The 27,813-nt window shown below is 41.5% G+C and overlaps 3 protein-coding genes across 7 annotated transcripts in view; 1 reads left to right on the forward strand and 2 right to left on the reverse strand.

Annotated features, from left to right (window-relative positions):
• HELZ (helicase with zinc finger) overlaps nt 1-1,964 on the reverse strand; it is a 93,235-nt gene extending 91,271 nt beyond the window's left edge. For 3 of the 5 annotated variants that reach the window (XM_075044258.1, XM_075044257.1, XM_075044255.1), the window contains exon 1: nt 1,298-1,963. In XM_075044258.1, coding sequence (XP_074900359.1) covers nt 1,298-1,304 — 7 coding nt within the window. In that variant the 5' untranslated portion in view covers nt 1,305-1,963. Of the gene's footprint in view, nt 1-1,297 lie in introns of all 5 variants that reach the window. The other 2 variants (XM_075044256.1, XM_075044259.1) reach the window with 2 other exon arrangements.
• A 6,574-nt stretch (nt 1,965-8,538) lies between these two features.
• Nucleotides 8,539-18,031, reverse strand: PSMD12 (proteasome 26S subunit, non-ATPase 12). Its single transcript, XM_075044260.1, has 11 exons — nt 17,847-18,031; nt 15,988-16,047; nt 15,603-15,731; nt 14,114-14,221; nt 13,044-13,148; nt 12,455-12,604; nt 12,150-12,284; nt 11,474-11,586; nt 10,911-11,085; nt 10,323-10,400; nt 8,539-8,983 (listed from the first exon to the last, which is right to left on the reverse strand). The coding sequence occupies exons 1-11, from the start codon at nt 17,952-17,954 to the stop codon at nt 8,774-8,776; spliced, it is 1,371 nt and encodes a 456-aa protein (XP_074900361.1). The 5' UTR covers nt 17,955-18,031; the 3' UTR covers nt 8,539-8,773.
• Nucleotides 18,032-23,722: 5,691 nt separating this feature from the next.
• Nucleotides 23,723-27,813, forward strand: part of PITPNC1 (phosphatidylinositol transfer protein cytoplasmic 1) — an 88,233-nt gene continuing 84,142 nt past the window's right edge. Inside the window, exon 1 of the mRNA XM_075044264.1 lies at nt 23,723-23,856. Within this exon, the coding sequence (XP_074900365.1) occupies nt 23,761-23,856 (96 nt within the window). The 5' untranslated portion in view covers nt 23,723-23,760. The remainder of the gene's footprint in view (nt 23,857-27,813) is intronic.

Consider the following 27,813-nt stretch of genomic DNA (forward strand, 5'->3'; position numbering starts at 1 on the left):
CATTAGAAGACCCCAACAATTCAAACCATCCCAAGAAGACTAGCCATGATGCACTCAATCCGTCAATGGTGATATTCATTTTTAGGACACTTTTGTGTCTTACAGTTGAATTCTTTTACTTCTTCAATGAAAAGCAAAATATATTTTGTTATTTTAAAACTTCACCTCAAGCTTGCTGTACCTCTGATAATGCAAAAATCCTATTACCTTGTGACCTCTTACTCAATTTGTCATTAACTGGAAAGCAACTCTGCAACTGTTTCCCTGTAGTTACTTCTTAATTTCCATCAATGATATGTTTAATCACGTTACTACAATCAAACAACAGTTTGACTAACATTGCATTGAAGCCAAACAACTTCACTCATTTGGAAATTTTAATAAAAGGACATAACCCACCCCAGGAGGGGTAATGTATATCCTTCCCCTACGTGGGGATTTGCCCTAAACATATATACATGCATATATAAATGTATCTATATGGTCTCTGTTGGGAGGACTGTATCGCAACCAGCAGTATAAACTCTCCTATTTTCAGTTTCACAACAGTTGCATCGTATAAAAGGCGATCTCAGGATCTGTGTTAGACCTCCCAACTTCTAGCCACTCGGCCCTGACAAAGCCTCCTGCAGAAGACAAAAAATAGAAGCTTATCTGCCATCCTTCAACTGCTCCGAGGGTTAATTTTACAACAGCTGGTAAATTATTTCAATTTATTTTTCCATCCTTCGACAAACCCTACCTAAACCATTATTTATTTTTTTTTTTACTTCTGTTTTATGATTGTTATTTCCTGGCTGTCCCTATCCGTTCCCTCCCGCCCCGCCCGGTACAAAAACAAAGCTGACTCCCACCCCTCTCCGTGTGTCGTCGTCGTCCCCCCCCCACCTCCCTCCCTGACGGAGCACCCCCGGAGCCAGGGGAAGCCGGGGCTGTGCAAGGCATCTCGGCTCTCCAGGCTGGCCCCTCCGCCTGCCCCCGCTGTGCCGGGCTCAGGGCCGCCCCGGACCGCCCGCCGGCGCCTGCGGGCCCCCGGGAGAGCGCGGCAGCCCCCGGGGCTCCGGCCGAGCCTGCCCGTAAACAGCCCCCGAGCGGCTGCCGCTGCAGGCCCCTCCGCAGACACAGGGCCCTCTCCAGCCGGCACCGCTCAGCCTCCGGCCCGGCCGGCAGCCCTCGTTCGACCGCTGGACCGGCTGCGGGGCACCGAAGGTTCCCCGAGGCCTCCCCGGAGCTCTCACCAGCCGGGCCCGGCCGCCCCCGGCCCCCGCGGGGGGCGAATGGGGAAGTCCTGACTTACCTGTCATTACTTTCTACGCCATCTTGGATCCACTTGTCAACGTCCCCACAAAGCATTGTGGGAAAGCCCTCCCCCGCCCTCCTCCCGGCCCGGCGGCCAGCGGGGGAAGGCGGAGGGCGACGGGCCGCTCTGGACGGGACCGGCAACCGGGGACCGGGACCCTCGGCCCCGTCCGCGACACGGCGGGATAAGGCGGCGGCTGACGGAGGGCAGCCCCACGCTCCGGCCCGCAGCTCTCCCCTCACGCAGCGGCGCGAGGCGGCACTGCCGCGCCGCTTGGGCTGGAAACCGGCAACCTCGGGTTATTTTTTAGGTTGTTTTCTTTCTTTTCTGTTGGGTTTATTTTTTATTTTTTTTTCGTCCCCCTACCCCTTTTCTTGGGAATCGTGTCACTACCTCTACACGCACGCAGCAAGCGCCAAGCCCGCCGCGGAGAGACGCGCTGCGCGGCCGCGGAACCGGCGCGGACGCCGTTCTCCTCAGGCGGGGTATGAGGTGCGCACACGCGCAGGGAGGGTCCCGCCCGGTAAGCTGCGAGACGAAGTCCACCTGTGCTGAAAGCGGGGTTTTTTTTCTCTTTTTCTCGAGGTTATTCTACTGTTGTGGGAGGTTTTTTGGTGGTTTGTTGGGTTTTGGTTTTGTTTTGTGGTTTTTTTTAAAGTTACTGCCCTTAAACTTGCAGAAACCCGGGTCTTGTGTGCGAAGGCTGCGGCCAGGTGATGAACAGCTCGCATTGTACATCGTGCTTTAAAAGCTCATCTGCTTTTGCTGAAGGACTGTTGGTAATGCGTTTCTGGCTGCGCATGAATCCCAGAAACTGCTTTGCATAACAGTTTTATTTTCACGGAGTAATCTTCCCTGTTAGCTGTGTTTTCAAAATGTTTGGCAATCAATTCTTAATACCTATGCTGTTTTGCAAACTGGCTTTTTCAAGGCGTTACTAGCTCAGCTGCCATGGATGGGTGCACCTCGCTCTGCATAGGCCGTCGTGCTTTAGGGCAAAGTGGACGAGAAATTGGGGGAAAGCGGCTTACTTTGGGATCTTAATAAAGTTTATCAACAAAACAGGATTTCAGTGTTTTTAAAAAACTTTTCCTTCTACTTTAATTAAAGTAAGATCCAGATCATTTTAGTATTGGATTTTCCTAAATACATTTATATTTAAATTTACATTTAACGCCTCCTAACTCTTTGAAGAATAACCACCAGCCAAGTCTCTGATGCATTGCCACTGCAAGAAGATACTTGTGCCCAAGAATATTTTCAATATTCATCAGCAGTGCATTTATAAAGAGAGAGCTCCTTGCAAAAATGTAAATGCAGAAGGAAATAAAGAAATCCTTTGCATTTGCAGCCCCAGACTTAAATCAGTCCACTTTTTAACTCAACTTTATAAATACGGTTGGGAGTGTAGTTAACTGTTTCAGTGCCCTCCCAGAGGCCGTGCCAGAGGGGAGTGTCGTTGGTCCCAGCCTCAACCCAGGAGACGCCATTTCAGGGGGACAAAAACACTCCTGTGGAGCCTGTGGAAGGCCATCTCTGCTGGTCCGTGGCTGCCCGCCTCGGACACCGTCCCCAGTGAGGCTACAGGGCGTGCTGGGACTCTTTTAAGTGTTCTCCATGGGCACTGTGCAAGGAACAGGGCAGCTTTGGTGGATCAGATAAAGGTGAAACCGTGTTAAGGATCTAACTAACTTTGTGTCTCATTCAGTCCAGGTTGCTGAAGTAGAATTAGTCCTTTTGTTTTGGAGGTTGATTGTGTTTGGTTCCTAGTGAGCTTCTGTATTACTGATAAATTTTTCTGTTACAAGATGCAAGGAAGGTTTCCTTTAAAATAAATGATCATTTTAAAAAAGCAGTGGAAAACAGAATGAGTTGTATATGTGTGTATGTATCTAAAAATATGCATGTATCCTCTGGAGTTTAGTTTGGGGCAAGACAGAAATTTGCTGGGTTTATTTTTCACATAAGCTGTCATTAACTTTGGCGTCCATTTGTCCTGACAGTATTTCTTTATGCTGTGCTAGGAAAAAAATTGTGTGGCTAGTGACCGAGTTATACAGAGTAGGATTTGTTCAATGACCAACACAATTTTTATTGCTATCAGTCTCTGTTGTTCTAAAGTTCCTAGATTGAAGTACTGAAAGGCAAAGACTGCTGTAAAAAGATGGCAACTCTGCACTGTAGAAACAGTCCAGAAAGGAGCTGGGGAAAGACTACGGCAGCAGGGGAATCCCCCATCTCAAAAAAAGTGCTGTGTATATAACACAACATGAAGACTGTGCCCTTACACCCACTGCTTTTTATGATCTTACTTAAATTAAACCTCTTATCCCCCATATGAAGTAGGTTTTACTCTATTTTGTAGACTGGTTAATTGTATTGCAGAAACCCTCAGTGGACATGCCAGAGGCTACAGAGGGAGCCAGCAGCTTTCAGATGGGGTTGGCTGCCAAGCACTATTTTGTTCCAAGTACTGCCCCTGAGCCTGCAAGATTGGAGTAACTGTATTATTTCTATGTGGTGCCCCCTCCAAGCTCTTTTATCATCTTCTATACCAGATAGAAAGATGAAGACTGTTGGTCCAAAACAAGTCTGGGCTGCAGGCACTCATTAACCTTGGAAATTCTGCTCAAAGTGCAAATTGTGCAGCAACTGGCTTAGAGGATGAGATTCTAAATCCAAAGGGCCTTAATGTAACTAAACTTCAGTTTCAGAGCCACTTCTATGGTAACAGCACAGAAGGCAGAGTATGCCACCAGCAACCGGTTATACACTACATGAGAAGAAAGAGACTTCTTGTGGCTTTTATTGACATGTTTCAATACAGTATTAAAGGATAATTTAAGGAAATAACCTTATAATATTAGCTGCTACTGTGGGAGGGACTCCACGAGATGTCTCTTCTTCTCTCCTTGATGTGTATTACCCCAGTGGAAGCTGCAATTTTGGCTTCCAAGCTCTGCTGTCAAACACGTCATTCCCAACTCTACAGGCAGAGTTGACAAGCCCAGTCTTCACTCAGCATTGGGCTAGGCACAGAAACAGATGCGTTACGTGCTGACTACTGGCTTGCATTTCCAGAATTGTCCAAACTTCCCAAGCTCCTGGAATCCCCACGTGCTATGCTCACTAATGGGATTTCATGACAAGATGAGAGCTCACAGCACTAGGCTTCTGGTGAGGAACGTGGGTTTTTGCACTGGCTGCAGCACGCTCTCTCTCTTTTGCCCAAGGAGACCAAAGCAGCTGGTCACATGGAGTCTGGGAGCAGAAGAAAAGCAACAGTATATGTTGCAAATATAAAAAATGCCATAGGCACAATGGAGAGGCATGAGATAGGAACAAAAACAATTAATGTCTGCTCAGCATCATGACACTTCACGGGACTCAGATCCTCAAAAGCCTACCAGTGATATTTCCAGGGACTTGTTATAATGGTAAGATGAAAACAAAAAATGAAACAAGAAAAACCCTCCAACGAATGCAGCAATACCAAATTCAATTCCACTTCTACATTTTTTAAGATTTAAAACCTTTCAGATCCGAAAATTGCAATTTCCTGCTGGAAGTTTAGAAAGCCCAATCTCCCAGGGACCATTATTGCAAGGAAGCCCTGTACAGAAGGCACTAACACATCCAGCCTCCCTACCCTTAAGTGAGGATTCTGTAAATGATGACTGTTCACAGGACTTCTCCCTATTCTGTGAAGCTAGGAGCCATGCCCAGGTCCTTGGAGAATCTAGGCTTCTTGCCAAAAAAAAGGAGTTTGAAAACCTGGGGCCACTCAGGGCTGCTAGGCTCCCTGCCACGAAGCTAAGATCTGAGCAGAGCTCTGAAAGGTGTGGCACAGATTCTGGAAGAGTTGGGAACTCTGAAACCCTCACTTGCTTCAGGGCTAATGGAGAGCTGGTAGCCAGAAACGCTAGAGTCCTGGCTCGCCCATGAGCTGCACAATTGGAATCACAGCTATAGCTTGGTTTCTACATTATCAAAACAAAACTATTTTAATTATTTCAAACTTACACTGCTGCTTTTTTTATTTCTCAGACTTCTGCTTTCACAGGAAATTCAGAAAATCAATTTCCATTCTATGATAAAGTTCACTCCTGTTTCTGGGAACTGGCATTTCTTGAATTCCAATACAGAAAACACTATTTTCGATCAGCTCCACTCATGACGTCTAACTTCTGAATACAGGAAAAACCATTACAATTAACATGTACAAGTAATAAGCACATAATACATTCAGCACCGAATTGCCTCCCTGACCCTGTAGCCTAATGTCCCAGCAGGCATTTTGAGCAGTTTTCACCTCTGAGAAACAAAACAGGAGTCCTTTCTCAATAGTAAGTTCCAGACTGATTGCAGTAATAGCAGCAATGTTTTTATTGTCTTAGCACACTGGACCTTTATAAATTTTTTTAACTCCCTCAGAAGCAGCAATCATGGGAAACTAAGAGAAGTGCTTTACCCTCTGCCACAAACAAGTCAGTGGTAGACTTGAGGTTAGATAGCAGCAGTTAATTCTTAGTCTTACTAAACAATAAAGCAAACTGTTTCTAGGCAGCCATTAATGTCTGATTATTAGGGTGAAGAGTAGCAAGTTTTGATTTTCCAGCATGAAAATTCCCCTGGAATTCCTCCAGAGTCCTCTAATGAATAGATGATCTCAACTTTAATCTTACTTCATAATTATCCAAGGATAACATTTCTTCAGTATGGACTCTTTAAACACATACAATTTCTAGAACAAGTAATATTCAAACTAATTCATTTTTCCTTTGATCCACAAAATGAGTGTTGAGAAGCAAACAGCAATAAGGGGATGTTGAGGGTACATTTGAGGAGGTAGGAACTACAAAGTTCAGATTAATGCAATGGTTTGATCCCACATTGTCAAGATCAAAGATCTTCAATCTCAGTGCATTTTTCTAAGAAGCCAGCATGCCTTATATTGGCCTTTAAATTGCTCATGGAGTTATATCTGACATATATCTGCATTCTTGAGACGAACTAACACCAAAAGTTTACAGCTTGTCTTTTTTCTTAGCAACCTGAATGTGGCAACCTTCTCCAGAGAGACTCAAGATATACTCCTTTCATTTCCATTAATAGTAGTCTGCCAACACACACAAAAAAAAACAAAACAAACAAACAAAAAAAAAAAAACCAACCAAAAATACAAAACTCCAGGCTAAATGAATACATTCTTTTCCACTTTTCCACTCACTCACTCGGGCTTAGCATACAGCCTAATAACACTACAATTTTGTTTTAAAACTCCTCTTTTAACTTTGTGATGTGTGGGGAGGGAAATGCTGAGGGATTCTTGCTTCTGGCACCAAATACTAGGTACACAACAGGTGTATCTCACTTTTGAGGACAGAGTTAAGTAGGGAGTTTGCCTTGGGCAGTATGTTGTCAAACCAAGATGAAGGTGTTGTAAGTGAACTCAGTGAGGACAAAAATCTGTTTCAGACCAAAAGGCAAAAAGCTTGATCATTGTGGATCTTTGGCATGAATACAGACCATGAAAGTGAACCTTCATAATCCCTCTGAACTGAGTTTTAAGGAGATACCTGGACTGTTGAAAGGTAAGAGTACTTCCATGTCCTTTCTAATGCTGACAGCAAAAGGTAGTTGCAAGGGGAGAGAAACCACCTCCTCTTCCTCTCTTCAACAAACTCATGCTCTAAATGCAATCAAAGGCAGCAGAGAGGGATATAGCTAGGCCAGAGAGGGAGCAGGATCCACAAGAACACCAGAAAGCAGGGCCAGGGAACCAGTGAACTATTCCACTCTAGGATAAAAAGGAAAAGAGGGCTGGCTGAGGAAACAGGTCCAATATCTCTCATCTGGTAGAAGTGTCAGAGAGTCCATAAGCTTCAATGCTTGGGGTTAAAGATTCCAGACCAGATTTGCAAATGGAAGAAAAAGGTTTATGATAAGAAGAACGGGGAGAGGCAAGTTTCCACTTGCCCTGATGACCTGTTGTTGTCCTTCCTGATACCTCTTGCCTCAGTTTCCAGAAGATTGATTTTTTCAATTGACAAGGTCAAAACTGAAGTTACCTTGTTCATCATCCTAGCAGCTAAGGCTAGCCTCGCAAAGACCAGTACATCCCATTCTTAGATATGGTTGTGACAAGATTTTACACAACTTGTACAATTGGGATTATAATGCAATTTAGGAAGTTAGATGGTAAGCATTCTACGCGTTCTGAAGTGTGCTCCTCTTTCTCCCTTCCCTCACTGATAGTTCAGCTGCTTTTTTGTTGCCTAAATGCAGTGAGCCAGATTGGTATGGCTTGATAAAGTTACGAGCGTCTGAAATGACATTCCCAAGCTATGTCCAAAGTCTACATTTCAAATGCAAATCACTGCTTAGAAGCTTCCATCTTTTCCTGTCCCTTCACAGACCTCCCTCACTCAAAATCACTGTCTAAAGTTTCCTGACTTACTGTGTATTCATATGATAATTACCTGTGCGAAGAGTGTTAGTTTGAATGAAGTTCAAACTGTATGCTGTTAAAGAGATAGGATTTGTATACATCTCAATACATCATTTACAATTACAGTGTCTACCCCACTAATTAGGAACAGAATAGTTAGTTATGGCTATCATTAAAAATCATTAAAAAACAGAGTAAATTCAATAAAATTCCATTGATTCTTACTATACTATTTGTGCTACTATTTTACTTTCTTAAAAAAAACAGAACAGGGACATGGGGAAAAGTCTACAGCTTCCCTCCATTACAAGCAGGTTAAAGCAAGTAATAGGATGTTATCTTCTCTGTATATAACACATTCAATTATAAGAAGCAGCAGCTTTGAAGGACTATCTTAGCTAATTGCATAATTGCTATTGTAGCCATCACAAACTGTAATGACAAAACAGTAAAATTAGTGATTTGCACCAAGCAGAAAGGATTCAGGCAGATTTCTCAGTCAGTTCAGAATTAATTAATAAAGTCTATCTGTAGTCCCAAATCACAAGAAATAGCATTATTCTTAAGCATGAACATCCAGAATTTTGTTCAAACAGTATCTTAACATTACAATATTATAATTATAAATTACCTGAATGCATGCTATTGTAAAACCCTAGGATTTTATTATTTACAGTATATCCTCTCAATCACAGCCTCAAAAATAGCCCTGTAATGAAATAACCACAGAAAGATGTGTTAGACAGATAAAAGTATACATGGAAAAGAATAAATCACAAGACTACTATTATACAGACAATACAGTTTTATTATGTTCTTTCACCAATTGTAGCAAAAACATTTAACAACTGAATGAATCATCAAGGGAACTTAATTGCCAACAGGAATTTCAGAATTATGTTCTAAAATTTAGACCAGGAAGGCTTGACAGGGAGAAAACAAACCATATACACACCATAATAATAGTCTCTATTATGAAGATTTAATGCCTTCTTTAAAAGCACTGAGATTATTGAGGCACCTTACTGCAGGTTATGTATCATCTCCTCTTTGGCAATGAGATGTGTGGTTTTGTTAACTAGGGCCATTAGTGAGTTGAGCTTGTGAGACCAGTCATTGAGTATGTTGTTTGGGTCCTTAGGCCTCTGAAAATTGATAATTCCTGCCAGCCTGTCTACTTTAGCAAAGATGGTCTTATTAACTACTAGGTTAGACAGGAACTCCTCCGATTCCTGTAAAGACAAACAGCACCAAGTCAAGAAAATAGCATTTTTATCTACAAAACGCCAGAATTCCTCCCAAACAGCATTAAAGCACAAGGAACAAGATTTTCTTTATACTTAAGAGAAATACAGCTGTATTAATATTGTACTTACAAAAAACCACACAATAATATTACACATGTTGGCACTGCAAGGTATTGGCATGATCTTTTTTTTTTTTTTCCCCATTTGACCTATATTTGATTATCTTTCATGAAATTAAAAGTTTCTAATTACTACACCAACAGACTTTTACACTTTGGAGTACTTGGCTACAGAGATATCGAAACAAGCCGTCTGACAAGCAAGGCATAGGAAAATCCATGTGAATTACTGACCACTGTCAAAGAAGGTTTATTCCAAGTTTGTGGACAAGAGCAGATTTAATTAAAAGACAGTAGGGTAAAGCTTTTCATTTGCACTCGACATACCAATATGCCATGATGTACGAATCTTTTTGGAAAGCTCTTGAAAACACAAAGGGTGATGACAGCAAGACTACTCCACCCCGTGTTCCCAAAGTACAACCATCTATAAACAGGGACATTTAAAGGTGAGAAACCCTGTACCTTCAGTCAGTTTTAATCACCCATTGACAAGAACTTTTTAACACTGAAACACAAGACAAGAAGTTCCAGCATTTAAATGAGACCTTGAATATAAATGAATTTTATGAGCAGCTTTTGCCTTATGGGCACATGCATCATGAAATTGAGTTCTGCCTGGATTAAAAAACAGTTTTCTAACTCCCATAAAGGCATGAAAATACACTCAGGTCTTCATATTGACTAGTAAAGTGACAAATATTCAAATTAATACTATTACTCCCAATAGATTTTTACACTACTTCTCATAAAAAGAACCCTACGAAGTAAAGTTCAGTTAATGCTCCCTGGATATCACTATAGCACACTTTGTTCTTCCTGTAAGAGCTGAAAAGCACTGGTAACACAAACAGGGGAATTAGACTAAGGATGAAACCAGGAGAGCCGCAAGGATAATACAAAGACAGATATATACAGATACAATGATAGATACTATATCCATGAACATTCATAAACACACAAGTGTAAACCCTGAGAATTTTGTACCAAGCAGCGTATTTCTACAATGCTACTTCTTTCTGCATTGTCTGTAAAACAATGCAATGATGATCTATGGCATCACTTACAGAGCTTTTTAAGCTAAAAAGAGAAGTCAAATTAAAAGAAAATGTTACTCTGCTGCATACTTACATTACTGCCACAAACACATGCGCACATACACTTCCACGTTCTTTATACAGAAGGATAAGCAAAGCAACACTTACATCAACAGAGAGATCCAGGAGCTGTGCCATTCTCTTCATTGTAATTCTGGTATAATATTTAGCCATTATTCTAATATTCTGGAATAAAAGTGTTCAGAGTAGAGGGTTATGTTCAAAAAATAATTGAAGCAGGCTGCAAAAATATAAAAGTCAATGTTAAAAGCAGATTAGGAGCTGTAGTGCTCTAACGGCAGTCCAGCATAAGGTACGTGAGGGAGTTGTGAACAGACAGTTCTTTTGCTTGTAAAAGTCTCTACATGACAAATTATTAAGTAATGAAATCAACTAATTATGAATTTAATACAAAGCACAACTTTCAAGTTTCTGCTCTATTGAAATGTGAATGCTAAATCTCACACTTTGAGTGCAGTATGCTCTTTTTTCTGGCAACTGTGCCAAATACCTATCTCTAATAAAGATACACAAGCAAATACAACGTTGAAAATATAACACAATGGAAAAGGCAACTTATCTGATGCTACTATATACTTCTTCTGTTTCTCTTTGTAACTAAAATATGGCAAGCGAAAAGCATTTTTAGTTGAGGCACTGAGCATATAGCTAATGCTTAAAGACAGCCATACTTACATGTTCCACAACTCTATTCTTTAAATCTTTCCATCTCTTTTCACCTTCCTCTGTACAGCCAAAAACATCTGTTGCAGGACTGTCAAGGGATCCTTCTCTCAATTCTTTCCCGTATTCTTCAACTAGGGCAGTCCATCGCATCAATTCCATGGTGGTAAATAGTTTTAGGAGGTCTCTAAATGGTTTAGTAAAGTTGATTTACAATCCTGTATTAATAAGGCTCATTTCATACTTAAATAGATCAAAGAAATAATGTTAAATGTTTTAATTTTATTACCATTAATATTCATTGTTCTTCATGAATATACTCTGTAATATTTCACGCTATTGGGGGCAGCTCAAGTCAGACTATGTTTCTAATAAATATCTTCCTCTTATAAAGAGACACTTATTTTAATGTAGAACTTGCACAATCATGAAAATTTTGCAGTATTTTTCATACAGCATTAAATTCTGAGAAGCTTACAGCAGACTTAGCATAAAGAGACTTCACTTGCACAGTTGATTTGAGAGAGACACTTTTTTTTTTAACCTAAGAATTGTTTATTAGAAAGCATACTTACTTATACTTTGGGATTTCTTCTAGCTTTTTGTCACTACTAATTCTGTGCACCAAATCAGATTGTTCATTGTCGTAAGGTGAAAGAATAACATAAAGAACAACACTCTTCAGTGCCTGTTTAAGAGGAAAGAGTGTGGTTTTTTCCCATAATTAAACAGAAGAATTGAAAACACTGCTCACAATGCTTAGAGTTTCACATGTAAAAGGCTTAAGCCCAATGTATTAAGAAGTTAAAGTGAAATTGATGTCATCTTGCAGAAATGAACCTTCATTCAAAGTGATACATTTAAATTGATTCAGGTCAACTAAAATTCTAGTATTTAAAATAAATACATGAAAAAGAATCTTTTGAAATACATAATATCTGTTGTGCATACACAACAGTATCAATTAGACCACACTTGCACAGCTGTTTCTCATTTCCGCACTTGTACAAAACAGACAAGACATTCTCAAGATTTCAAAGACAATATAATGATGATGTTAGTTATAAATATTCATTTGCAATCAACCTTATTATATCAGGTTTTAACTAACCAATTTGTTAATACAGCCATTAAAAAAAATTCAGAACAACAGACTGATGAGCTATTTAATCTGCTGTGAATTGATCTGGTAATGAAATGGCTACTTGCCACATGAAAATACAGACATTTTCTATGTAATGGTTTTTTTACCTGCTGCCACTTTTCACTTTCAGCCTGGATACATGGAGTATCATAAATGGCTCTGTAGTGCTTACAGATGGAGAGGTAGGAGCCTTCATGTTGATCCAGCTGGATCATTAAGTTGTAGTATTTCAACTTTAGTTTCTGAAACAGTATCAAACAGCAAAATTAATACAGCTCCATGAATCATGTAAATGAAATACAACTCAATCCCAGAAAACAGAGGGATTCAAATACACTGGGACCTGAAGAGAGGCATGTCATATTAAAATTGGGATGGGATGGGGAGAAAGAGAAATCCTCCAATGACTTACTTCTGTGTTTTCTTCTTGAAAAAATTTTGTATTAATTTTTTTGCTGATAATTTGAGTCCGTATATAGTCTTTTACAGCTAGACAGAGTCTCATCTGCTCCAAGATAAATTCTACACGTTCTTTCTTTTCCATTGAACCATAGGTTTCCACCTAAAATGAAAAGGTTAACTATTTAACACTGTCAAAGTCAAATCAAGTGAAGTCGTAACTACACAAGAAGAGTGGGAGATTGTCAGGGGAGGAAAACAAAACAAAACAGAAAAAACAGCTATTCCAGAGCAAGGGAAAATGGAGAAAAGGTTATTCCATTTTAAATCAGAGCCCCCACTTAGACCGGAAGAATCTACTAACACTAAACTCAATGCGCTACCTAGAGAATTGAGATGTTTTCCAAATAGGAAAAATTCTATGTAACCTAACCACGAGACTAACAAAAGCAGTTAAAACTGAATTACACTTCCCTAATAACAGTTAATCTAATTCCAGGCATTTCTGCAGATGTACCTGATTAAGTTTCCAAACAATAATCTAAGAGCAGTCAGAATTAATTTTTATTGCTGACGCAATTTTGAGTTACAAGGCATGTTACCTGCAATTCTTGCAGAATAGAGGCAGCCTCTTTCACTTCCCCATTCTGTTCTTTTATTGTTGCAAGTGTCTTTGTCAGGCGAGCACGTTCAATTTCCACATATATCTGAAATCAGAAGTAGTAGTTTAAAAATTGGAATTTTCTAAAGAGGAGTGCAAACTCTAAGACCACAACAACCCCACTAAGACATATATTTGATGTTTTCATATAACCAATTAATGCCTTGTGTATCCATACACTCTACTGACACTATCCACAATATACACAGATAAAATATGACGGATAGTTGACACAGCAGAAGTATTTGGACCAAATTAATCTAAAAAATAACGTCTAAATTCATCTGCCATTCTTTAAGCAAACATAAAAGGACGCGCACTGTGAATGAAGTATTAGGTATTTTGTCTGCTAAAATATACTGAAACAGATACGAAGTTAAGACTTTAATAGTTAATTTTTACTAAGTACTACCATTTGCATTATTTCACTAACTCCTAACCAGCCATAAATCAACAATACTTGATTTCTAACAATTTAGATTAACTTTGAACAGACAAAAGCTGTAACATTAATACAGATTTGCCTTAATCCAGAATTGTTTATTTTCTTAAAGCAAAAGGAATATTATGTAAGTAATTAACTTGATGTAATGCTTTGATATCACCTCCTGGTTACCCTAACTGTACGTAACACCTTATAAGTGCAGGAGAAATTAAACTAAACTTGCCCATTTCTCTAACAATTTCAAATATGTAACATTTTAAAAAACAAAAAATAAATGGTGTTCTAGAACTCTGAAATGTATTATTAATGATATTAATAATATATCCAAATATCTGCATAATGGAAATATGACCAGTGTTTCAGCAAATTATTTAAATATAAAATCTGGAAAATATTTGCAGTCTTTTGGAAAGAAATACACTACTTGGCTTCTCAGGTTAATTTAAAAATTACTTTTGCTCTTATTTGAACAAGATTAAAAAATAATGTTAAGAAGCTATGCTTTTAAAGAAGGTGAACATTTTTATTCTACCTTTTAGACATTCAGTCTTAAAACAAAATCTTACTTTTCCTTCTGTAACCATACGCAACGTGTCAATTAAGCGCAGTTTGACTGGTAAGTCTGTGATGTCTTCAACGTAAGTGCAGCACTGCTGGACCATTTTAGCAACTGCCTAGTACAATAACAGAAAAGAAGAACATACTGTGTTTTCAGATTTCACAAATGCATTCAAACTGTAACACTCAGAGATAAGTACTAGATAGTTTCATATCATACTAAAGAGACTCATTTCAACAAAAAGCATGCAAGATACATCTCATTACTTTGGTTCATAAAAACATGTAAAATGATGCTACCAACTGATGCTAGAAGACAAATGTGATGCTGTCCTGTCATTTCTTTCATCTCAGTTTTTCCCATGATATTCAAAATAGTTCATCCTATGCGGTTCTCTCTTGAAAAGTAGTACTCCTCTTCTACCAAATCCACACGACTCTCACACGGACTGACAAAACTTGCCTGTTTGCCCTAAGACCTGCATGGCTAAAGGGAAGGTACATCTTCTCTTAAGTGTATGCACTAGTCATTCTCTTTAGGACACCTGTAGATTTTTCAGGAAGGGAAGGAAGAGGGGTAATTATTTCTGACTGATGCTTTTCCATCTCTGCATATTCCCAAACAGGCGCTAATAAGCTAGCATCCTTCAGTGGCAAGCACAGGTATTGGAATATGTTCTTCTGGTAACAACACTGACAAAGCTGTTACAATTATTATTAAAATACCTACTTCTGGGAAAGAAAAAAAAAAACAAACAGAATGAAACTTCTAGAAACTTCTTCCTCAAGAAGAAAATTCAGCTGAAATGACCCAAGTCTTCAACCACAGTTTGTTCAAGTCAGAGAACTAAACTGTACTCTACTTGTACACAAACTCCTAAAGTTTCTGCACATTAAAAGGTAGCTAACCTTTTTCTTCCTAAAGCAATGATGCCTTTAAAATTACCTGTTGCTGACTTCTAAAACTAAACACACAGTGGAATACGTGTTGTACCTTCTTAAATGCAAGTGCTTTCAGCTATCCTGATAGCCGATTTCTCAGACAGAACTGCATTCCAGAGTATCACAGTTTCAAAAGCAAGTATGTAAAGCACACACTTTATTCAATCACAATAAATTAACAATAACTCTGTTTAATGTACACCTCGTGTGAACATAAAAATTAAGAATACGTTTACAGTACAGACTGCAGAAGAGTGTAAAGATGAACTACCATCTAAAAGCACTGGTATGCATGAAAGCAGAAAAGTCACAGCTGTGTTGCCAGGAATGGCAAGCTGGACCACACAGAGCTCAGGCAGAAGGTGAAGACAAATTCCAGACCTCAGTTTCATTACTGGCTTTCATATGTCTAGCAAAAATGTCAACAGAAGCTATTTACAATATATTCAGGCAGGTGCTACAAAGCCAGGAAAGTCCCTACCCATAAGGGGGAATTAGAAATATAATACAGCTCAAAACGTAACTTCATTTTTTGTTTCAAAGGATTAAATTCACCTGTTTTAACTGACTTCTTCTCTTTGATAGGAGAATAATATTTTCATTAAGAGCATCCCAGTCTTTAGCTTCGTAACACATTTTCACTATAGCAACTAAGATACGGGATGTGGAGACCATGTCAGATGCCTGTAACAAACAAACAGCATATTAGTGATGGGATAAACAACCTGCAGACCTATCACTTGCACTTCTGTTATAGCAAGGGAAAAAAAAGATTATATCTAGCCCGTTGATTTTCTTTTTAAAGAAAAGAACAACAGAGAAAGACTGATACTCCAATTCCTTTCAGGACTTTAAGGCACCGGAACAAGGCGGGGGGGGGGGGGGGGGGGGGGCGTGTAGGACAACCCAGCATAAATGTTGGACACCATACGCTACTTACCGTTCGTGTTTGTTTTTCCAAGGAGAGAAGGTTTTCAATTACTTCCTGCAATCTTCCTTCCTAATGTGATAGGCAAAGAATTATCACCATGAGTGAAGAACACAATTCAGTTTAAATTGAGAGTAGCTCTAATTGTCATGCAAGTAAAAACCATAAACGAGCCTGTACACTCATCTTTAAGGTTTTTTTTCCTTAAAAAAAGAAATATATATAGCACTAACTTTAAATATATGGTTCTACACACAGATTAAACTGGAAAAGTACTAGTTCCATTTTTGCCCAATACATGCTATAAGTTGTCTGCCTAGTGCAAGAAACCTAGCAAGTTTCAGACAGGTTTGGTTAGCTGAAATTCACCGAGCTAGATGGAAGACTGATCTTCCTAGCCAAAACAACACTTTAAGTGAGAACGGATATACAATTAGATACCTTGGCCAAAACATTGATTTACTATTACTTTCATCCACATTCATCATATCTTAATTACAGCATATTTTAGAAAGCATAAACTACATGCTTTACAGCCTAAGCACGGAATTATAATAGTCCTGCTTTTTGGATTTTGAGAATGATATTTGCCTTTGTTTAGAGGAGTTAAAGATACCACAATGTACTTTTAGTCCTAAATTGTAACTCCTAGCAAATATCTTGTAAAAAAAATGTTAATGTGGGAGAATTTTTAACAGCCCATGGCAACTGTGAGGCTGCAAAAAAAGGTTAGAAACTAGAAAATTAGTAACAAAAAAAGAGAAAAAGAAATTTGTTTCTAAAACATACATACCCTACCGAAATCTTTTAAACGATATATAATGGTTTGTAAAGGATGTGCTCCTACTGCCACAAAAATTTACATGTTACGCAGAATGAAACATGGTCATGGTGCCCATACCTACGCAGAGCTGTGCCCATGGGACAAAACACCTGTGCCTACTCTCCATACAGTACAGTCTTAGTGTAAGATGCAATCTACTTATCTTAAGGCTACTGCCTTCAGAATTCTACAATAAGCTATATAATGCAACATGTCTATCACAACGAGACACGTGGATCAAGTGGGGCATTTGCAGCATGTAAAGAATCAGATGCCATCCTACTGGGACAGAACATAACAGCAAATCCAATCTGTCTGTTCTGAGGTCCGAGATATGTAAGAATCTCCACGCTACCGAGCAAGTTCATAAAAGAAATCTTAAGATACACCATACGCATGATTACCTCCACGATCCCATCAGCAAGACAGTCTGCGGTCGCCTACGACTGAGTGCACATACACTTTTGCTCGGCAGATGCCAGGCGCCCTATCAGCCTGCCGTGGCTCTGACCCTCCACTCCAGTCTCTCGGGGCACACACATAATCGAGTTAGGAAGACCCAAAGCGCTGCCTGTCTAACCTGGCAGAGGATCAATTACACGGAGGCAGCTCTGGCACACAGCAGTCCTAGGATGAACAAGCACCTACGTGTCTGCCCAGCCGCGCTACCCTCGGAAAGTGGCAGCGGGCAAAAGCCATGTCCCTTCTGGTGAACTCGGGCCTTCCTATCCCCTTACCGGCGAGGCTGCACCCTGACATCTCCTCTCGCCTCCCTCCTGCCCACCATCCTTCTGCCCCCCCCCTCCCCGTACACCGCCCATGAAATGGTGGAGCAGTCCCTACTTCCCCCCTTCCCCAACCCGGCACGGCAGGGCCCGAGCCCCGGACCCCTCAGCACCGGATCGGGTGACAAGAGGCGGCTGCCCGTCGCGCCTCACGTCCCCGTCCCCCCGCCGCCACCGGGCCGCCTCCCCGAGCGCGGCCTAGCGCGCCCCACGCCATGACTCAGCCCATCCGCACCGCCGGCCTTTCCCCCCCTCCCCCTCACCTGCGCCAGCCGCTCGCACTCGGGCAGCCGCTGGTCCACCGTCGCGCTGTAATCCACCTCCATTTTCACGATACGGCCATCGGCCCGCTCCGCGCCGCCCTCCGCCATCTCCCCGGCTCCGCTCCGCTCCGCGTCCCCCCTCGAACACACACCGGAAACCGGCCGGGCCCTGCGCGCAGGCACGGCCGGGGCAGCCCCGCGGAAGGCCCCCCGCCCCCTCACCCCGCACTGCGCCAAACAGGCGCTTGCCGGAGCCACCTCAGCCCGCCTCAGGACCCGGGGCGGGGCGGGAGAGGAGGGGAGGCGCCAGCTCTGAGGGGAGCGGCGGCAGCCGGCGGTTCTCGGCCTGCGGGCGGTCCTGGAGGCTGCTCCCGCCGCTTTGCCCCGGCTTGGCTCTCTCGGAGCCGTGACCCGGGATGAGGGAACCCCCCACCGGCACCTAGGAAAGGGGAGGGAGGTGGTAGATGCGGGGCGGTGACTTTTCATGGAGTCCAGTCACAGCCCTCGGGTTGCCCTGTGGCCTGCTGCCTCAGCAGGGGCGTGGGTGCTCGGCACAGTTGCCTCAGGCACGGTGTTGGTAGTGGCTTGTGTGTCAAAGAGCTTGAAACCTTGCTAGGGCCCTAGGGTGGGGGGTGGTGAGTCAGGAGGACCTTGGGTTTATGCTGTTTCCCCACGTTCTGAGAGAATCGTGCCACGTTGATGTGGCAGGCTGCACCGTGGTATGGCCTCGCTGGAGGACTCGGTGTGTGGTAGCTGGTGACTTCACCGTGGTGATCTCAGTGTATCTCAGGTTCTAGCCTTGAGTCATTTAATCATCTGGCATTGCTGGAGAGGTGAGGAAAAGATAGGAGACACAATGGTTTTTAAGAGCACAGAGATCCTGATTATAGCCAGTGTTGCACCGTGAACGTGTTTGATAAGCTGCTGTGAGGCATTGATGCAACACTTGCCATTGTAGATTGCCATCATTTCCCATTCCAATACAATTTCATATGCTAAAGAAGTTTTATTCACTGGAGAAATTCAGAGACTCAATCGTGTTGCAAGCAAACAACTCAGAAGGAAATAATGATCAGTGAATGCCCTATGTCTTTGAATGTTATTTAAGGCTCCCAGAAAATTACCGTGAAATTACATTGTGTTGTGTTACTTTATGACCATACTGCATACGCAACAACATGTTAATGTGTCAAAGAGGTATTTGAGATAACTATTTTAAATCTTTCACTTACAGAATTAAGACCTGAGTTACTACATCTGCTACACTGGTGTAAATATAGAATAATTCAGTTAAGTGAATTCAGAGCTATAATACTGTATTTTGCAATTGTGTCTGATATATGCTTTCCAATTAGCACAGAATAGACCGTGGACTTTGAGTCACTTTCTGTTTGAACTCAAACTTGATTTTAAAAGTCCAGTAACAATTTATCCATTATCCTTAATAGTTTTTTAGTTATTAATTGACCTAAGTGTTGAAAATACATACATGTATCAGAGAGTGTATGAGTTGTTCTTTCCTAGCTCCAGCCATTTACAAATTTTTACAGAGCTTTGATTATTTATTTTGAATTGTAGAATCTCATTCTTTTATTATTTCGTCGTAATATTAGTATAATTTTACAGCCAGTGGATAGGGAGTGATGGCTTTCAGGGAAGTTAAAAGTTGGATTGAACATATTCCCATACACAGTAATTTTGGTTCAGACAGTGAGTGAAACAGGAAGAAAATTAATGCATACTGCAACTGTTATCTTCCTTTACCTGCATGGCTATGCTGGGAGACGAGGAGGCAGCTTTTGCCTCCAATGTAGACTTCTTGAATGGCTAAAACCCCCCTAAATTCTTATTCAAAAGCCCTTACTAAAATACCTGAAGACTTTTGTTGTCTCTTATTATGAAGCAACATTTTACTGACGCAAGTCCAGCTGGAGTTAATGTTCAGCATGATTTAACATATGGGCTTTTTTTCCCTCCAGGTCAAAAATGAAAGTTGAGTGGAAAATGCCTTATTTTTACAACTGATCATAGAAAGCGTGTTGCAGAGGTAAGAGTAATAGTTTCTGACAATTCACAGAAAACAGAGAACCAAAATTGAGGCAGGCATGCTTGGCAGAAACTTCCTGGCTAGCTGGAGCTAGAAGTTTTCTTTCTCAGCATGTCCCTTAGAAAGCATTTGGTGAGCATGCTTTGTAGAAAGTCCCAGGACAGTAGTCATAGTAGGGAGTTGTAAAGGATATTGGTAGGGTCACTATTTTTTTTTCCCTGTGTGTGTGTGGAGGCAGCACAAGACTGAGCTGTGCCTGTGGCAATAAGTATGGGGTGACTGAATAATGTTTTGCTGTAGGTATGGGAAATAATTTTGGTTTCCATTTTGAGTAGCTTCTGGATTTGACACACTACTTTCTGCAGATCTGCATGCTTTGTTAGTTTAAACAGAGCTATAAGGTTTGGTTTATGTTGAAAGTACGTAACAGGTGATAAACTAGTTTAGGTCTTTCTCCTGTTTTTATTGAAATCGATGTCTTTGCCTGTAATCAGGTAGCATCAAGTCTCTATGCAAAGAAGTTCAGGTTTTTTACACTGCTTTTCAGCAGAAATCCAGAGGTACTGTTCCTAATGAACGACACTGCTAGCAAATCACTTAGAAGTAGGCGTTTTAGATCTGAATTTGGATTACGTCTCATCTATAGGTAATATCACAGGTATTGCCTTGTTTTGGCTATTTTGCGTAGAAGTTTCAGGAAAATATACTACCAACATTATGAATTATAGCTACGGTTTGGGCATTTATAAATGGCTATTGTCCATTTGACCTAGATTTGAGATAGAAGACTCATTAACCACATTGTTCATACCTCAGTTGAAAATCCGGACTGTTAACAGAGCTCCCAGATTCTCTATTTCTTTGTGTAGGTGTTTGCACTTCACTGGAACGGCAGGGTATGTGAAATATCATGCCATTATTGCAATGGAATGGAAAAGTTATGTTGTTACCTCCACGAGATGGCACTGTGTCCTCTCTGGGCTAAAAATGAGACCCACAGCTTGAAATGTACATTCAGAAGCAATGAAAGGCAGAGGGTTTTTTGCTCTTTCTTGTTATGAAACACACATTTCATTGTAGTCCTAAATTCATCTTTAACTGTCCCAGATATGAAATTTCATCACTTCTATTTTTGCAAATATTTTCTATTTAAATGCAGATGTATATTTTACCATTATCTGTACAGTGCCTTGTATTTTTGTATCACTGTCACAGTGCTTCTCTGCGATACATGCTTTATAGACGTTTAGAAGACAGGAGGAACAGCAATGTGAGTGTCTTATGATTTACCTGAGGTTGTGTCACAGTTTGGGGTTCTCAGCTGGTTTCAGAATTGTGTTCCTGTGCATACAAGTTGTAACTTAATAATGGATAAATTTCTCTGAAAAAACACAAAACCCGAGTGTATTAAAAAACGATTTAACTACCAAATTGCCTACTAAGTAGGAAAAAAAAAAAAAAAAAAGTCCTCCTAAAACGGTTCTGGCTTTATTGTTCAGCTAGGAAGGAGGCACTTTTTCCATGAACTTTCTGCGTGGCATTTCCAAGTAAATAGCTGATAGGAAAAAAGAGTTTTATTTGTGTTGCAAAATCTGCCGGCTGATAACGAAGGGCTGACCGAAAGGGAAATGGGTGAGGCCTGCACATCCTGTGTTCTGTCCCCCCCTGCACGCTGTCCTTTCTTCTGCAAGGAGGGACGGGCACGGAGACCTGGAGCTGGCTCCCCGGCGGTCTCAGGGGGGCTCTCTTCTCTTACACCGCGTTGTAAATGCTTTGCAAGGTGCGTTGTCACACGTAGGGCAATAAACTTGTCCAAAAAAAAAAAAATCGAAAAACTCTTCGCGGCAGAATTAATTTAAACCGCGATTTCTCCCGGGGCCCCCTTTCCCGGGAGGCACCGCCGGGCGAAAGCCGGAGCCCCCGCCCCTTCCACCCCGGGGTCCCGGGGCCGCCGCGGTCCCGGCCACGCCGTTCTCTTAAACCCGCCCCCCCCTCCCGGCTCCCCGCCGTCCCCCCCCCTCCTTCCTGCCGCCCCGCTGATGTCAGCCGCGCCCCCGCCGGGGCCGCCGCCGCCGCTGCAGCCGCTCCGCGCCCGCGGCTACAACGCGCCCGCGGCTGCGCCGGGGAAGCCGCGGCCGGCCGGATCGCCGCGCTAACCCGCCCCGCAAGCGAGCACAGGCGGGAGCCGCGGCGGCCGCAGCCGCGTTGCGGTGGGGAGGTGGGAGCCGCGTTCGGCAGCCGGGGAAGGAAACGTTATAAAAAAAGCCTTTGTCTTGGAAATCAGCATCTCATCTTTCCTGCCGCCCGACGTGCTGCCGGCGGTGGTGGAAAGCCGCGGTTCTTTTCGGCTCATTTGTTCTTTTCGCCGCCCCAGGCATGTCTTGACATAGCTGCGAGAGACTGCCGTTTTCGTACACTTCCGACGGATGTCTTTGGCTGTAGCGATAGCGTTCGGGGTTTGAGACTTGGTAGCGGCTATCGGTGCGAGCGTGTGTGAAATTCCCATGATCGCAGTCTGAAGGAGGAAGAACTGGAAGAAAGGAGCAGTTGTGTTGGGTTTTTCTTCTTGCTGGGTCAGCCTTCCTGGATGGTTGCATTACTCTCTTGTGGACACATTGTCAAGCGCGTACAGAGAAGGAGGCTTGAGTATTTTCTCCCGTGACTGGGTTTCGTCGTGATCATCGTGCAGAAACAACCACTTTTCTCCCAGTTTGCTGGTCCGCACTGAGGCAGCAGGAATATGCTCATGAAGGAGTACCGGATCTGTATGCCTTTGACAGTTGAAGAGGTAAGCTCCGCCACTGTTCGTGGTTAGGCTGTTACTTACCGAGGGTTTTGTCTTTCAAGGCGAGTTGAGGTTGTATTTGTTTTACTGAATATTTTTTCTTCGTGTAAGGAACTTAGTCGGAGATGATTGGTTAGAGAGGAATGTTTTTATTGGAAAATGAGGGAATCCTGCGGGAACGAAGGTAACTTAAGTGTATCAAAAGCATTGTGTCGTCAAAGGATGGGTTATAAAGATTTTCCAGCCAGACTTGTAAGAAGAATCTTAGGCATATTTGCAAGGGAATGCTTTCTGCTGAAATCCTCTCTCTGTTGAAGCGTTTGTCCAAAACCCAGATTCTAAATATATCTTCACCTTTGCTTAAAATACCCTTGCAGATGAACATGGCCTGAAACTCGAGCACAGGTAGTGTAGGTAGGTGGTAATTTCTTAGTAAAACTTTTTTGTCATTTAAGCAAATGACTGAAAGTCAAGCCGCTCTGGCGATGTTCTAAACTCGGTGTTAGGAGCATTATGTTTTTATTTATCTGCAAACACCCTACATGCTCAATGTTGTAAGTAAGATAGTAACACCTACATGCAACACACGTGCTGTATAGTTACTTGTGCATATAAATAGTGCTCGTCTATAGGTGCAATAGGTACCTACAGGCCTGATGGCATATGCAAACGAGGTGGTGCTTTCTGGTTTACAGTGTCTCTCTCGCACATATCAAAAAAAAAAAGGTCGGTGGTGTTTTCTGTAGCCATTTACGCTCTAGAAGCGGCCGTTGCAGAGGGGGAACGAGCCTGCCCTGGAACGCAGGCGCGGCTGAACCCGCAACCGCGCATCTTGCGCCGAGCTGGGCTCCCAAGTTTCTCTTCTCCTGCGGGCGCCGCCGGGGGGGAGGCGCCCTCCTCGCGGCCGCCAGGGGGCGCCCTGCCCGCTGCCCCGCGGGGCAGCCCGGGGGGGCAGAGGCTGCGGTCTGAGGGCGCGGGGCGGGGCAGGGGGCGGGGTTACAGCCTGCCCCGCCCCGGGGCCCCTTCTGCGGCCGTGACCCACCGCGGTCGGTGGTCGTGGGGCGGTCACGTTCAAGTGCAGAATGTTCCCCTTCCCGACCCCTCTCCCCCACGGTCATAACCAAATAACATCTACTTCGCGAGTTAATTTGCGCGTTTCTTGTTTCAGTAACGTCCAGGTGAGTGTTTTGCCGCACGATTTGTGCTTTGCAGTATGGGTAGAGGAGTCCTCACGTGTATGATAGTCATTTCAATGGTCTTTTTGTCTGTATCGTCAGATTTGGCAAATTAACAGTATTGTAAAACTGAGCATTGAAACTGCCAAAATACTTCAGGCTGCTCAGGAAATTCCTTCTTCTGGGAGCAGGACCTAAAAACACCACATACGCATAGGTAAATAGGCATAGGTTTAATTCTAGCATTTTTCCAACCAAGTTATATAGTATGCTGAGATATTGGATGACATTGTTCTTTTAATACATAATTTGATTTGTTTATTGTGTTATCCTAATGTAGACAACATTTTATCCAAGCCAGTTCCTGATGTCCTCAGACTACCACACTTAGTTAATAACAGTCCATTATGTCATCAGAAGGGAGCAGATCTAATTTATTTTGAAAAATTATTGTTAAACAAGATTTCCAGATAGAGAAAAGTTCAAAAACCTCTCAAAACAGGAATGGCTGATGCGTAGTGAGGCAGAAGACGATGTTGGAAGTATTTTGTTCTCTAGAACATTAACAGAATTAGTAAAGATACTCATGCATCTTGTAATTTCTCTTATGTTGAATGATACATTATTTAATCCAAGAGCTGCAGCTGAGATGCCTTAATGAGAGACCTAGAACATGTCTGATATTTAGCATGAATTTCATTATTAATTATAAAATGAACTAGGACAAAATTGTGAAATTAGCGAATAATTTATTTTTGTTATACTATTTATATACTAAAAATGTCCTGCACTGTATTTCTCATCATGGTTCACCTTTGTGATGTTTCCTACGGTCTATGAAGGTGTTATCTTGTTTTACCTGTAGTTGCACATTAACTACCAATAATACATGATCTTTTTGGCATCTGTGTAGAATAAGAAGGTGATGCGTTATGCAGTCATTAGGAGAACATCATGGGGCAATGCTCACCCTTGAAAAAACAAGAGCATTTTGGCTCTGAGAGGCCCAAACTGCCTTCTGCAAGGTGCTAAGTCACTCTGAAGTTCAGTGGGCTTTGATGGAAATGCAATTTCCAAAGGATACGCAATTTCTCACAGGACTGGGATGTTGGGCCCTGATTTGCGATGGCACTTAGGTACCTAACTTGCATTGACATTACTGGAATTAAGCACCTCAGTATTTTTGAGGTTGTAGGTTTCAACAGCTATGTGAAAAATGCAGTTCTTTCTTACGCAGCTGCATGGCTTCCTTTTTTGTGCTGTTTTCCTTACTTAGACATTACAACTCTCTTTTTTTCCGCTGTTTGAAAGTTCTGGCTTTTGGCCTGTGCACTTCATACGTACGTTCAAAATAATTTCATTGAGCAGTTTTCTTTTTTAGCTCTCACTTGCCAGTTAACCATACGTAGAAGTCTCACAACATGAATGAGAGAGAATTCCATCTTTAGTCTGTGGTGTTGTGTTGCCACCAAAACCAGAGTGGCTCCCCATGTTATTCCTGTGAAAAGAATCAGGCACAGGAGGCAAAACAGAGTGTTAACTATGTCAGCCAAGCACCTGTACCCAGTCTTCTGTAGATTTTGTGTGTAATGTGAAAAAATGTGCATTAAAATGTTGCATAATGTCCAGTTAAGTAACTAGAAGTCATTACTTTGCACGTAAATAAATACGCACACAGCAGTATAGCAATTAGTACTACACTGGCTGACTATTATGACCTAAACTTATCCCTAGAGAAGAGTAAAAAACTGATAGATGTCCCCATAACAGCAACACTACCTCCAGGTTTGAAGAATTTCTGGCATTGTCATGGATAGCAGATTCTGCATGGCTGGTCTTCATTAGCTACTGCAGATGGAGTTCTTGAGGCATTCTTGCATTGATTTGCTTATTAGATAAGATACCCAAATATTTATGGCAGGTTTGTTTGTATACCTGTCAAAGTGGAGGCCAAATGCTTTCTTGCAAATAAAACATTTCCTAAGAATTGTTGATTGCTACAGACTTAACTTGTTCTTGTGTATTTTGAGCTAGGATACAGGAGTCAGAGGTGCATCTTTTTTTCTTGTCCGTAAGCACCAGGAAAGGCGGGTTGTTCCAAGGGTGCTTGCTGACATGCTGTGGCACTACGCTACAGTTCTTATTCAAGGCTGAGGCAAACTCATTAAGCTGAATTTTTATTGACAGTTATTTAGTACTGTTACATATATATCATTGCAAGCTGCCTGACCAGCTTTAAAATAATCTGAGGAAGGAAACATTATGTCAACTTGTAAGCAAAATAATAACAACTGCTGTAAGAACTTTGCAAGTTAGGTCAGAATGTAGCTGTTGGGTTGATGAAGCCAATACAATTGCCAATTAGAAGTCATTCTTTACTTCATTTGTGGTACTTTTGGGAGGCATGCATGCAAATTCAATCCTTTTGTTAACACTGACACCTTATAAATCGAAAAAGCCATTTCTTTTCATTAATACATAAAGCAAGTAAAATCTGTTGCAGTAATTGCTTAGGATATGTCACCAATCTTCATCCCAGCTGCAATTAATAATTGAGCCTGCCTCTTGGTTATTTTTCCCCTTGCATTTTCAAGTGTTAGTTCATTCCTACAGATAGTTTGTTACGTTATATGAGAGAATATTATAATAGGCTGCATTGTGGTTTTTTAAATATCATCAGTTAAAAAACACATTCCTATGCATGTGAAAAGAACACCAAGCAATTGGAAAGAGCGGAGATGCTAAAAAATCCTCAGACTTGGGTCTCATTGCAAATCATAATTCCACAATTCTTCACAGGAAGGATTACATGGTTTTGTGCTTTTGAGATGCTTTTATCTGAAAACATAAAACAAATCTGGTAGGTTAGCATGTTACTGAACTTTTATTTTGGAAGAGGCAAAGTATAGTGAAGTTTACAATTTATGTGGAAAGTAATTAGGGAAATAGGTGGAAAGACATTTTTGCTGGATCCTCTTGAAAATGGAGTTGTTATTGCTGTAAAATGCTAATAAAGATGTGAAGCTAGGTTGTATATATTTAAAAGCTGAACATCAAATAAAATACAGTAGTCATCCTAGGGTTTTTTCCCTGGAAACAGGGATGACCATGACCATTTCTATCAGTTCTGAACTGTACGTGTATGGCTAGTATCTAAAGTCCTAATAGGTCTTTCTTTCCTTTGTTCTTTATTTCAACAAAGGTTATCTCTGCTGAAGTTGGTGGAACTGCCCCAGTTCTAGGCTTTAAAAAAAAAGCTAAGTTTGGTCTGTGGGGAGCACTGCCTGCATGAGGTGTGTAGGAGCAGCTGTATTGTCATGAATACAAACAAGCAGAGACCTGCAAAATGTCCGTAAATGTAGTTCATGATTTTTCAACAAAAAGTCCTTTCAGCATTAACAAATTCTGGTTTTAGAGGTGTTGTGCTTGCTCCTTTGTAAAAAATATCCATTGTTTAACTCTTGTTTCAAACATTATGAATTCTCCCAGTGTGGATTATTTACATAAAATTATTTCAACAACATATGTGTAAACAGTATTTGTATTCTCTGAATCTTATGTACATTTCTTCTTTAAAAGATTTCATAGTCTACTGTTTTGTGTACAAAGGGTACTTGTTATAACATGTTTTATTCAGACAGATTTAAAGCTCAATGAAAGCATTTGAGAAAGAGTCTTTATGCCCTGAGAGTTAGCAGGTGTTATGATATTTAGACATAACTATATGCATGTAGAATAGAAAAGCCTTTAGTAGGGTATAAAGTGTAAAATACATTTTCTCTAAACTACGGTTATCTACTGCAGGACAAACTGCATATACTCATCCTGCAGGTAATATAGATAGGTTAAATAATGGTCAGTTATGTATGTTTTTTTAATTTTCCAGCTATAACCACAGAATGTATTTTCAGGAATATGTAAATGTACGGAACATTTGAAAAAGTAGTATGTTGGCTGTAA

Source organism: Buteo buteo, chromosome 13, assembly GCF_964188355.1.
Source record: "Buteo buteo chromosome 13, bButBut1.hap1.1, whole genome shotgun sequence".
Lineage (NCBI taxonomy): Eukaryota > Metazoa > Chordata > Aves > Accipitriformes > Accipitridae > Buteo > Buteo buteo.

What these genes read in the sequence shown, in the direction of transcription:
- PSMD12 (XM_075044260.1), bottom strand. Translation starts at nt 17,954, where the DNA reads ATGGCGGAGGGCGGCGCGGAGCGGGCCGATGGCCGTATCGTGAAAATG. An exon ending in AGAATAGAGTTGTGGAACAT is followed by an intron (nt 10,401 to 10,910) that starts GTAAGTATGGCT and finishes CTTTTATTCCAG; the next exon opens with AATATTAGAATAATGGCTAA. An exon ending in TCCTGGATCTCTCTGTTGAT is followed by an intron (nt 8,984 to 10,322) that starts GTAAGTGTTGCT and finishes TTGTCTTTACAG; the next exon opens with GAATCGGAGGAGTTCCTGTC.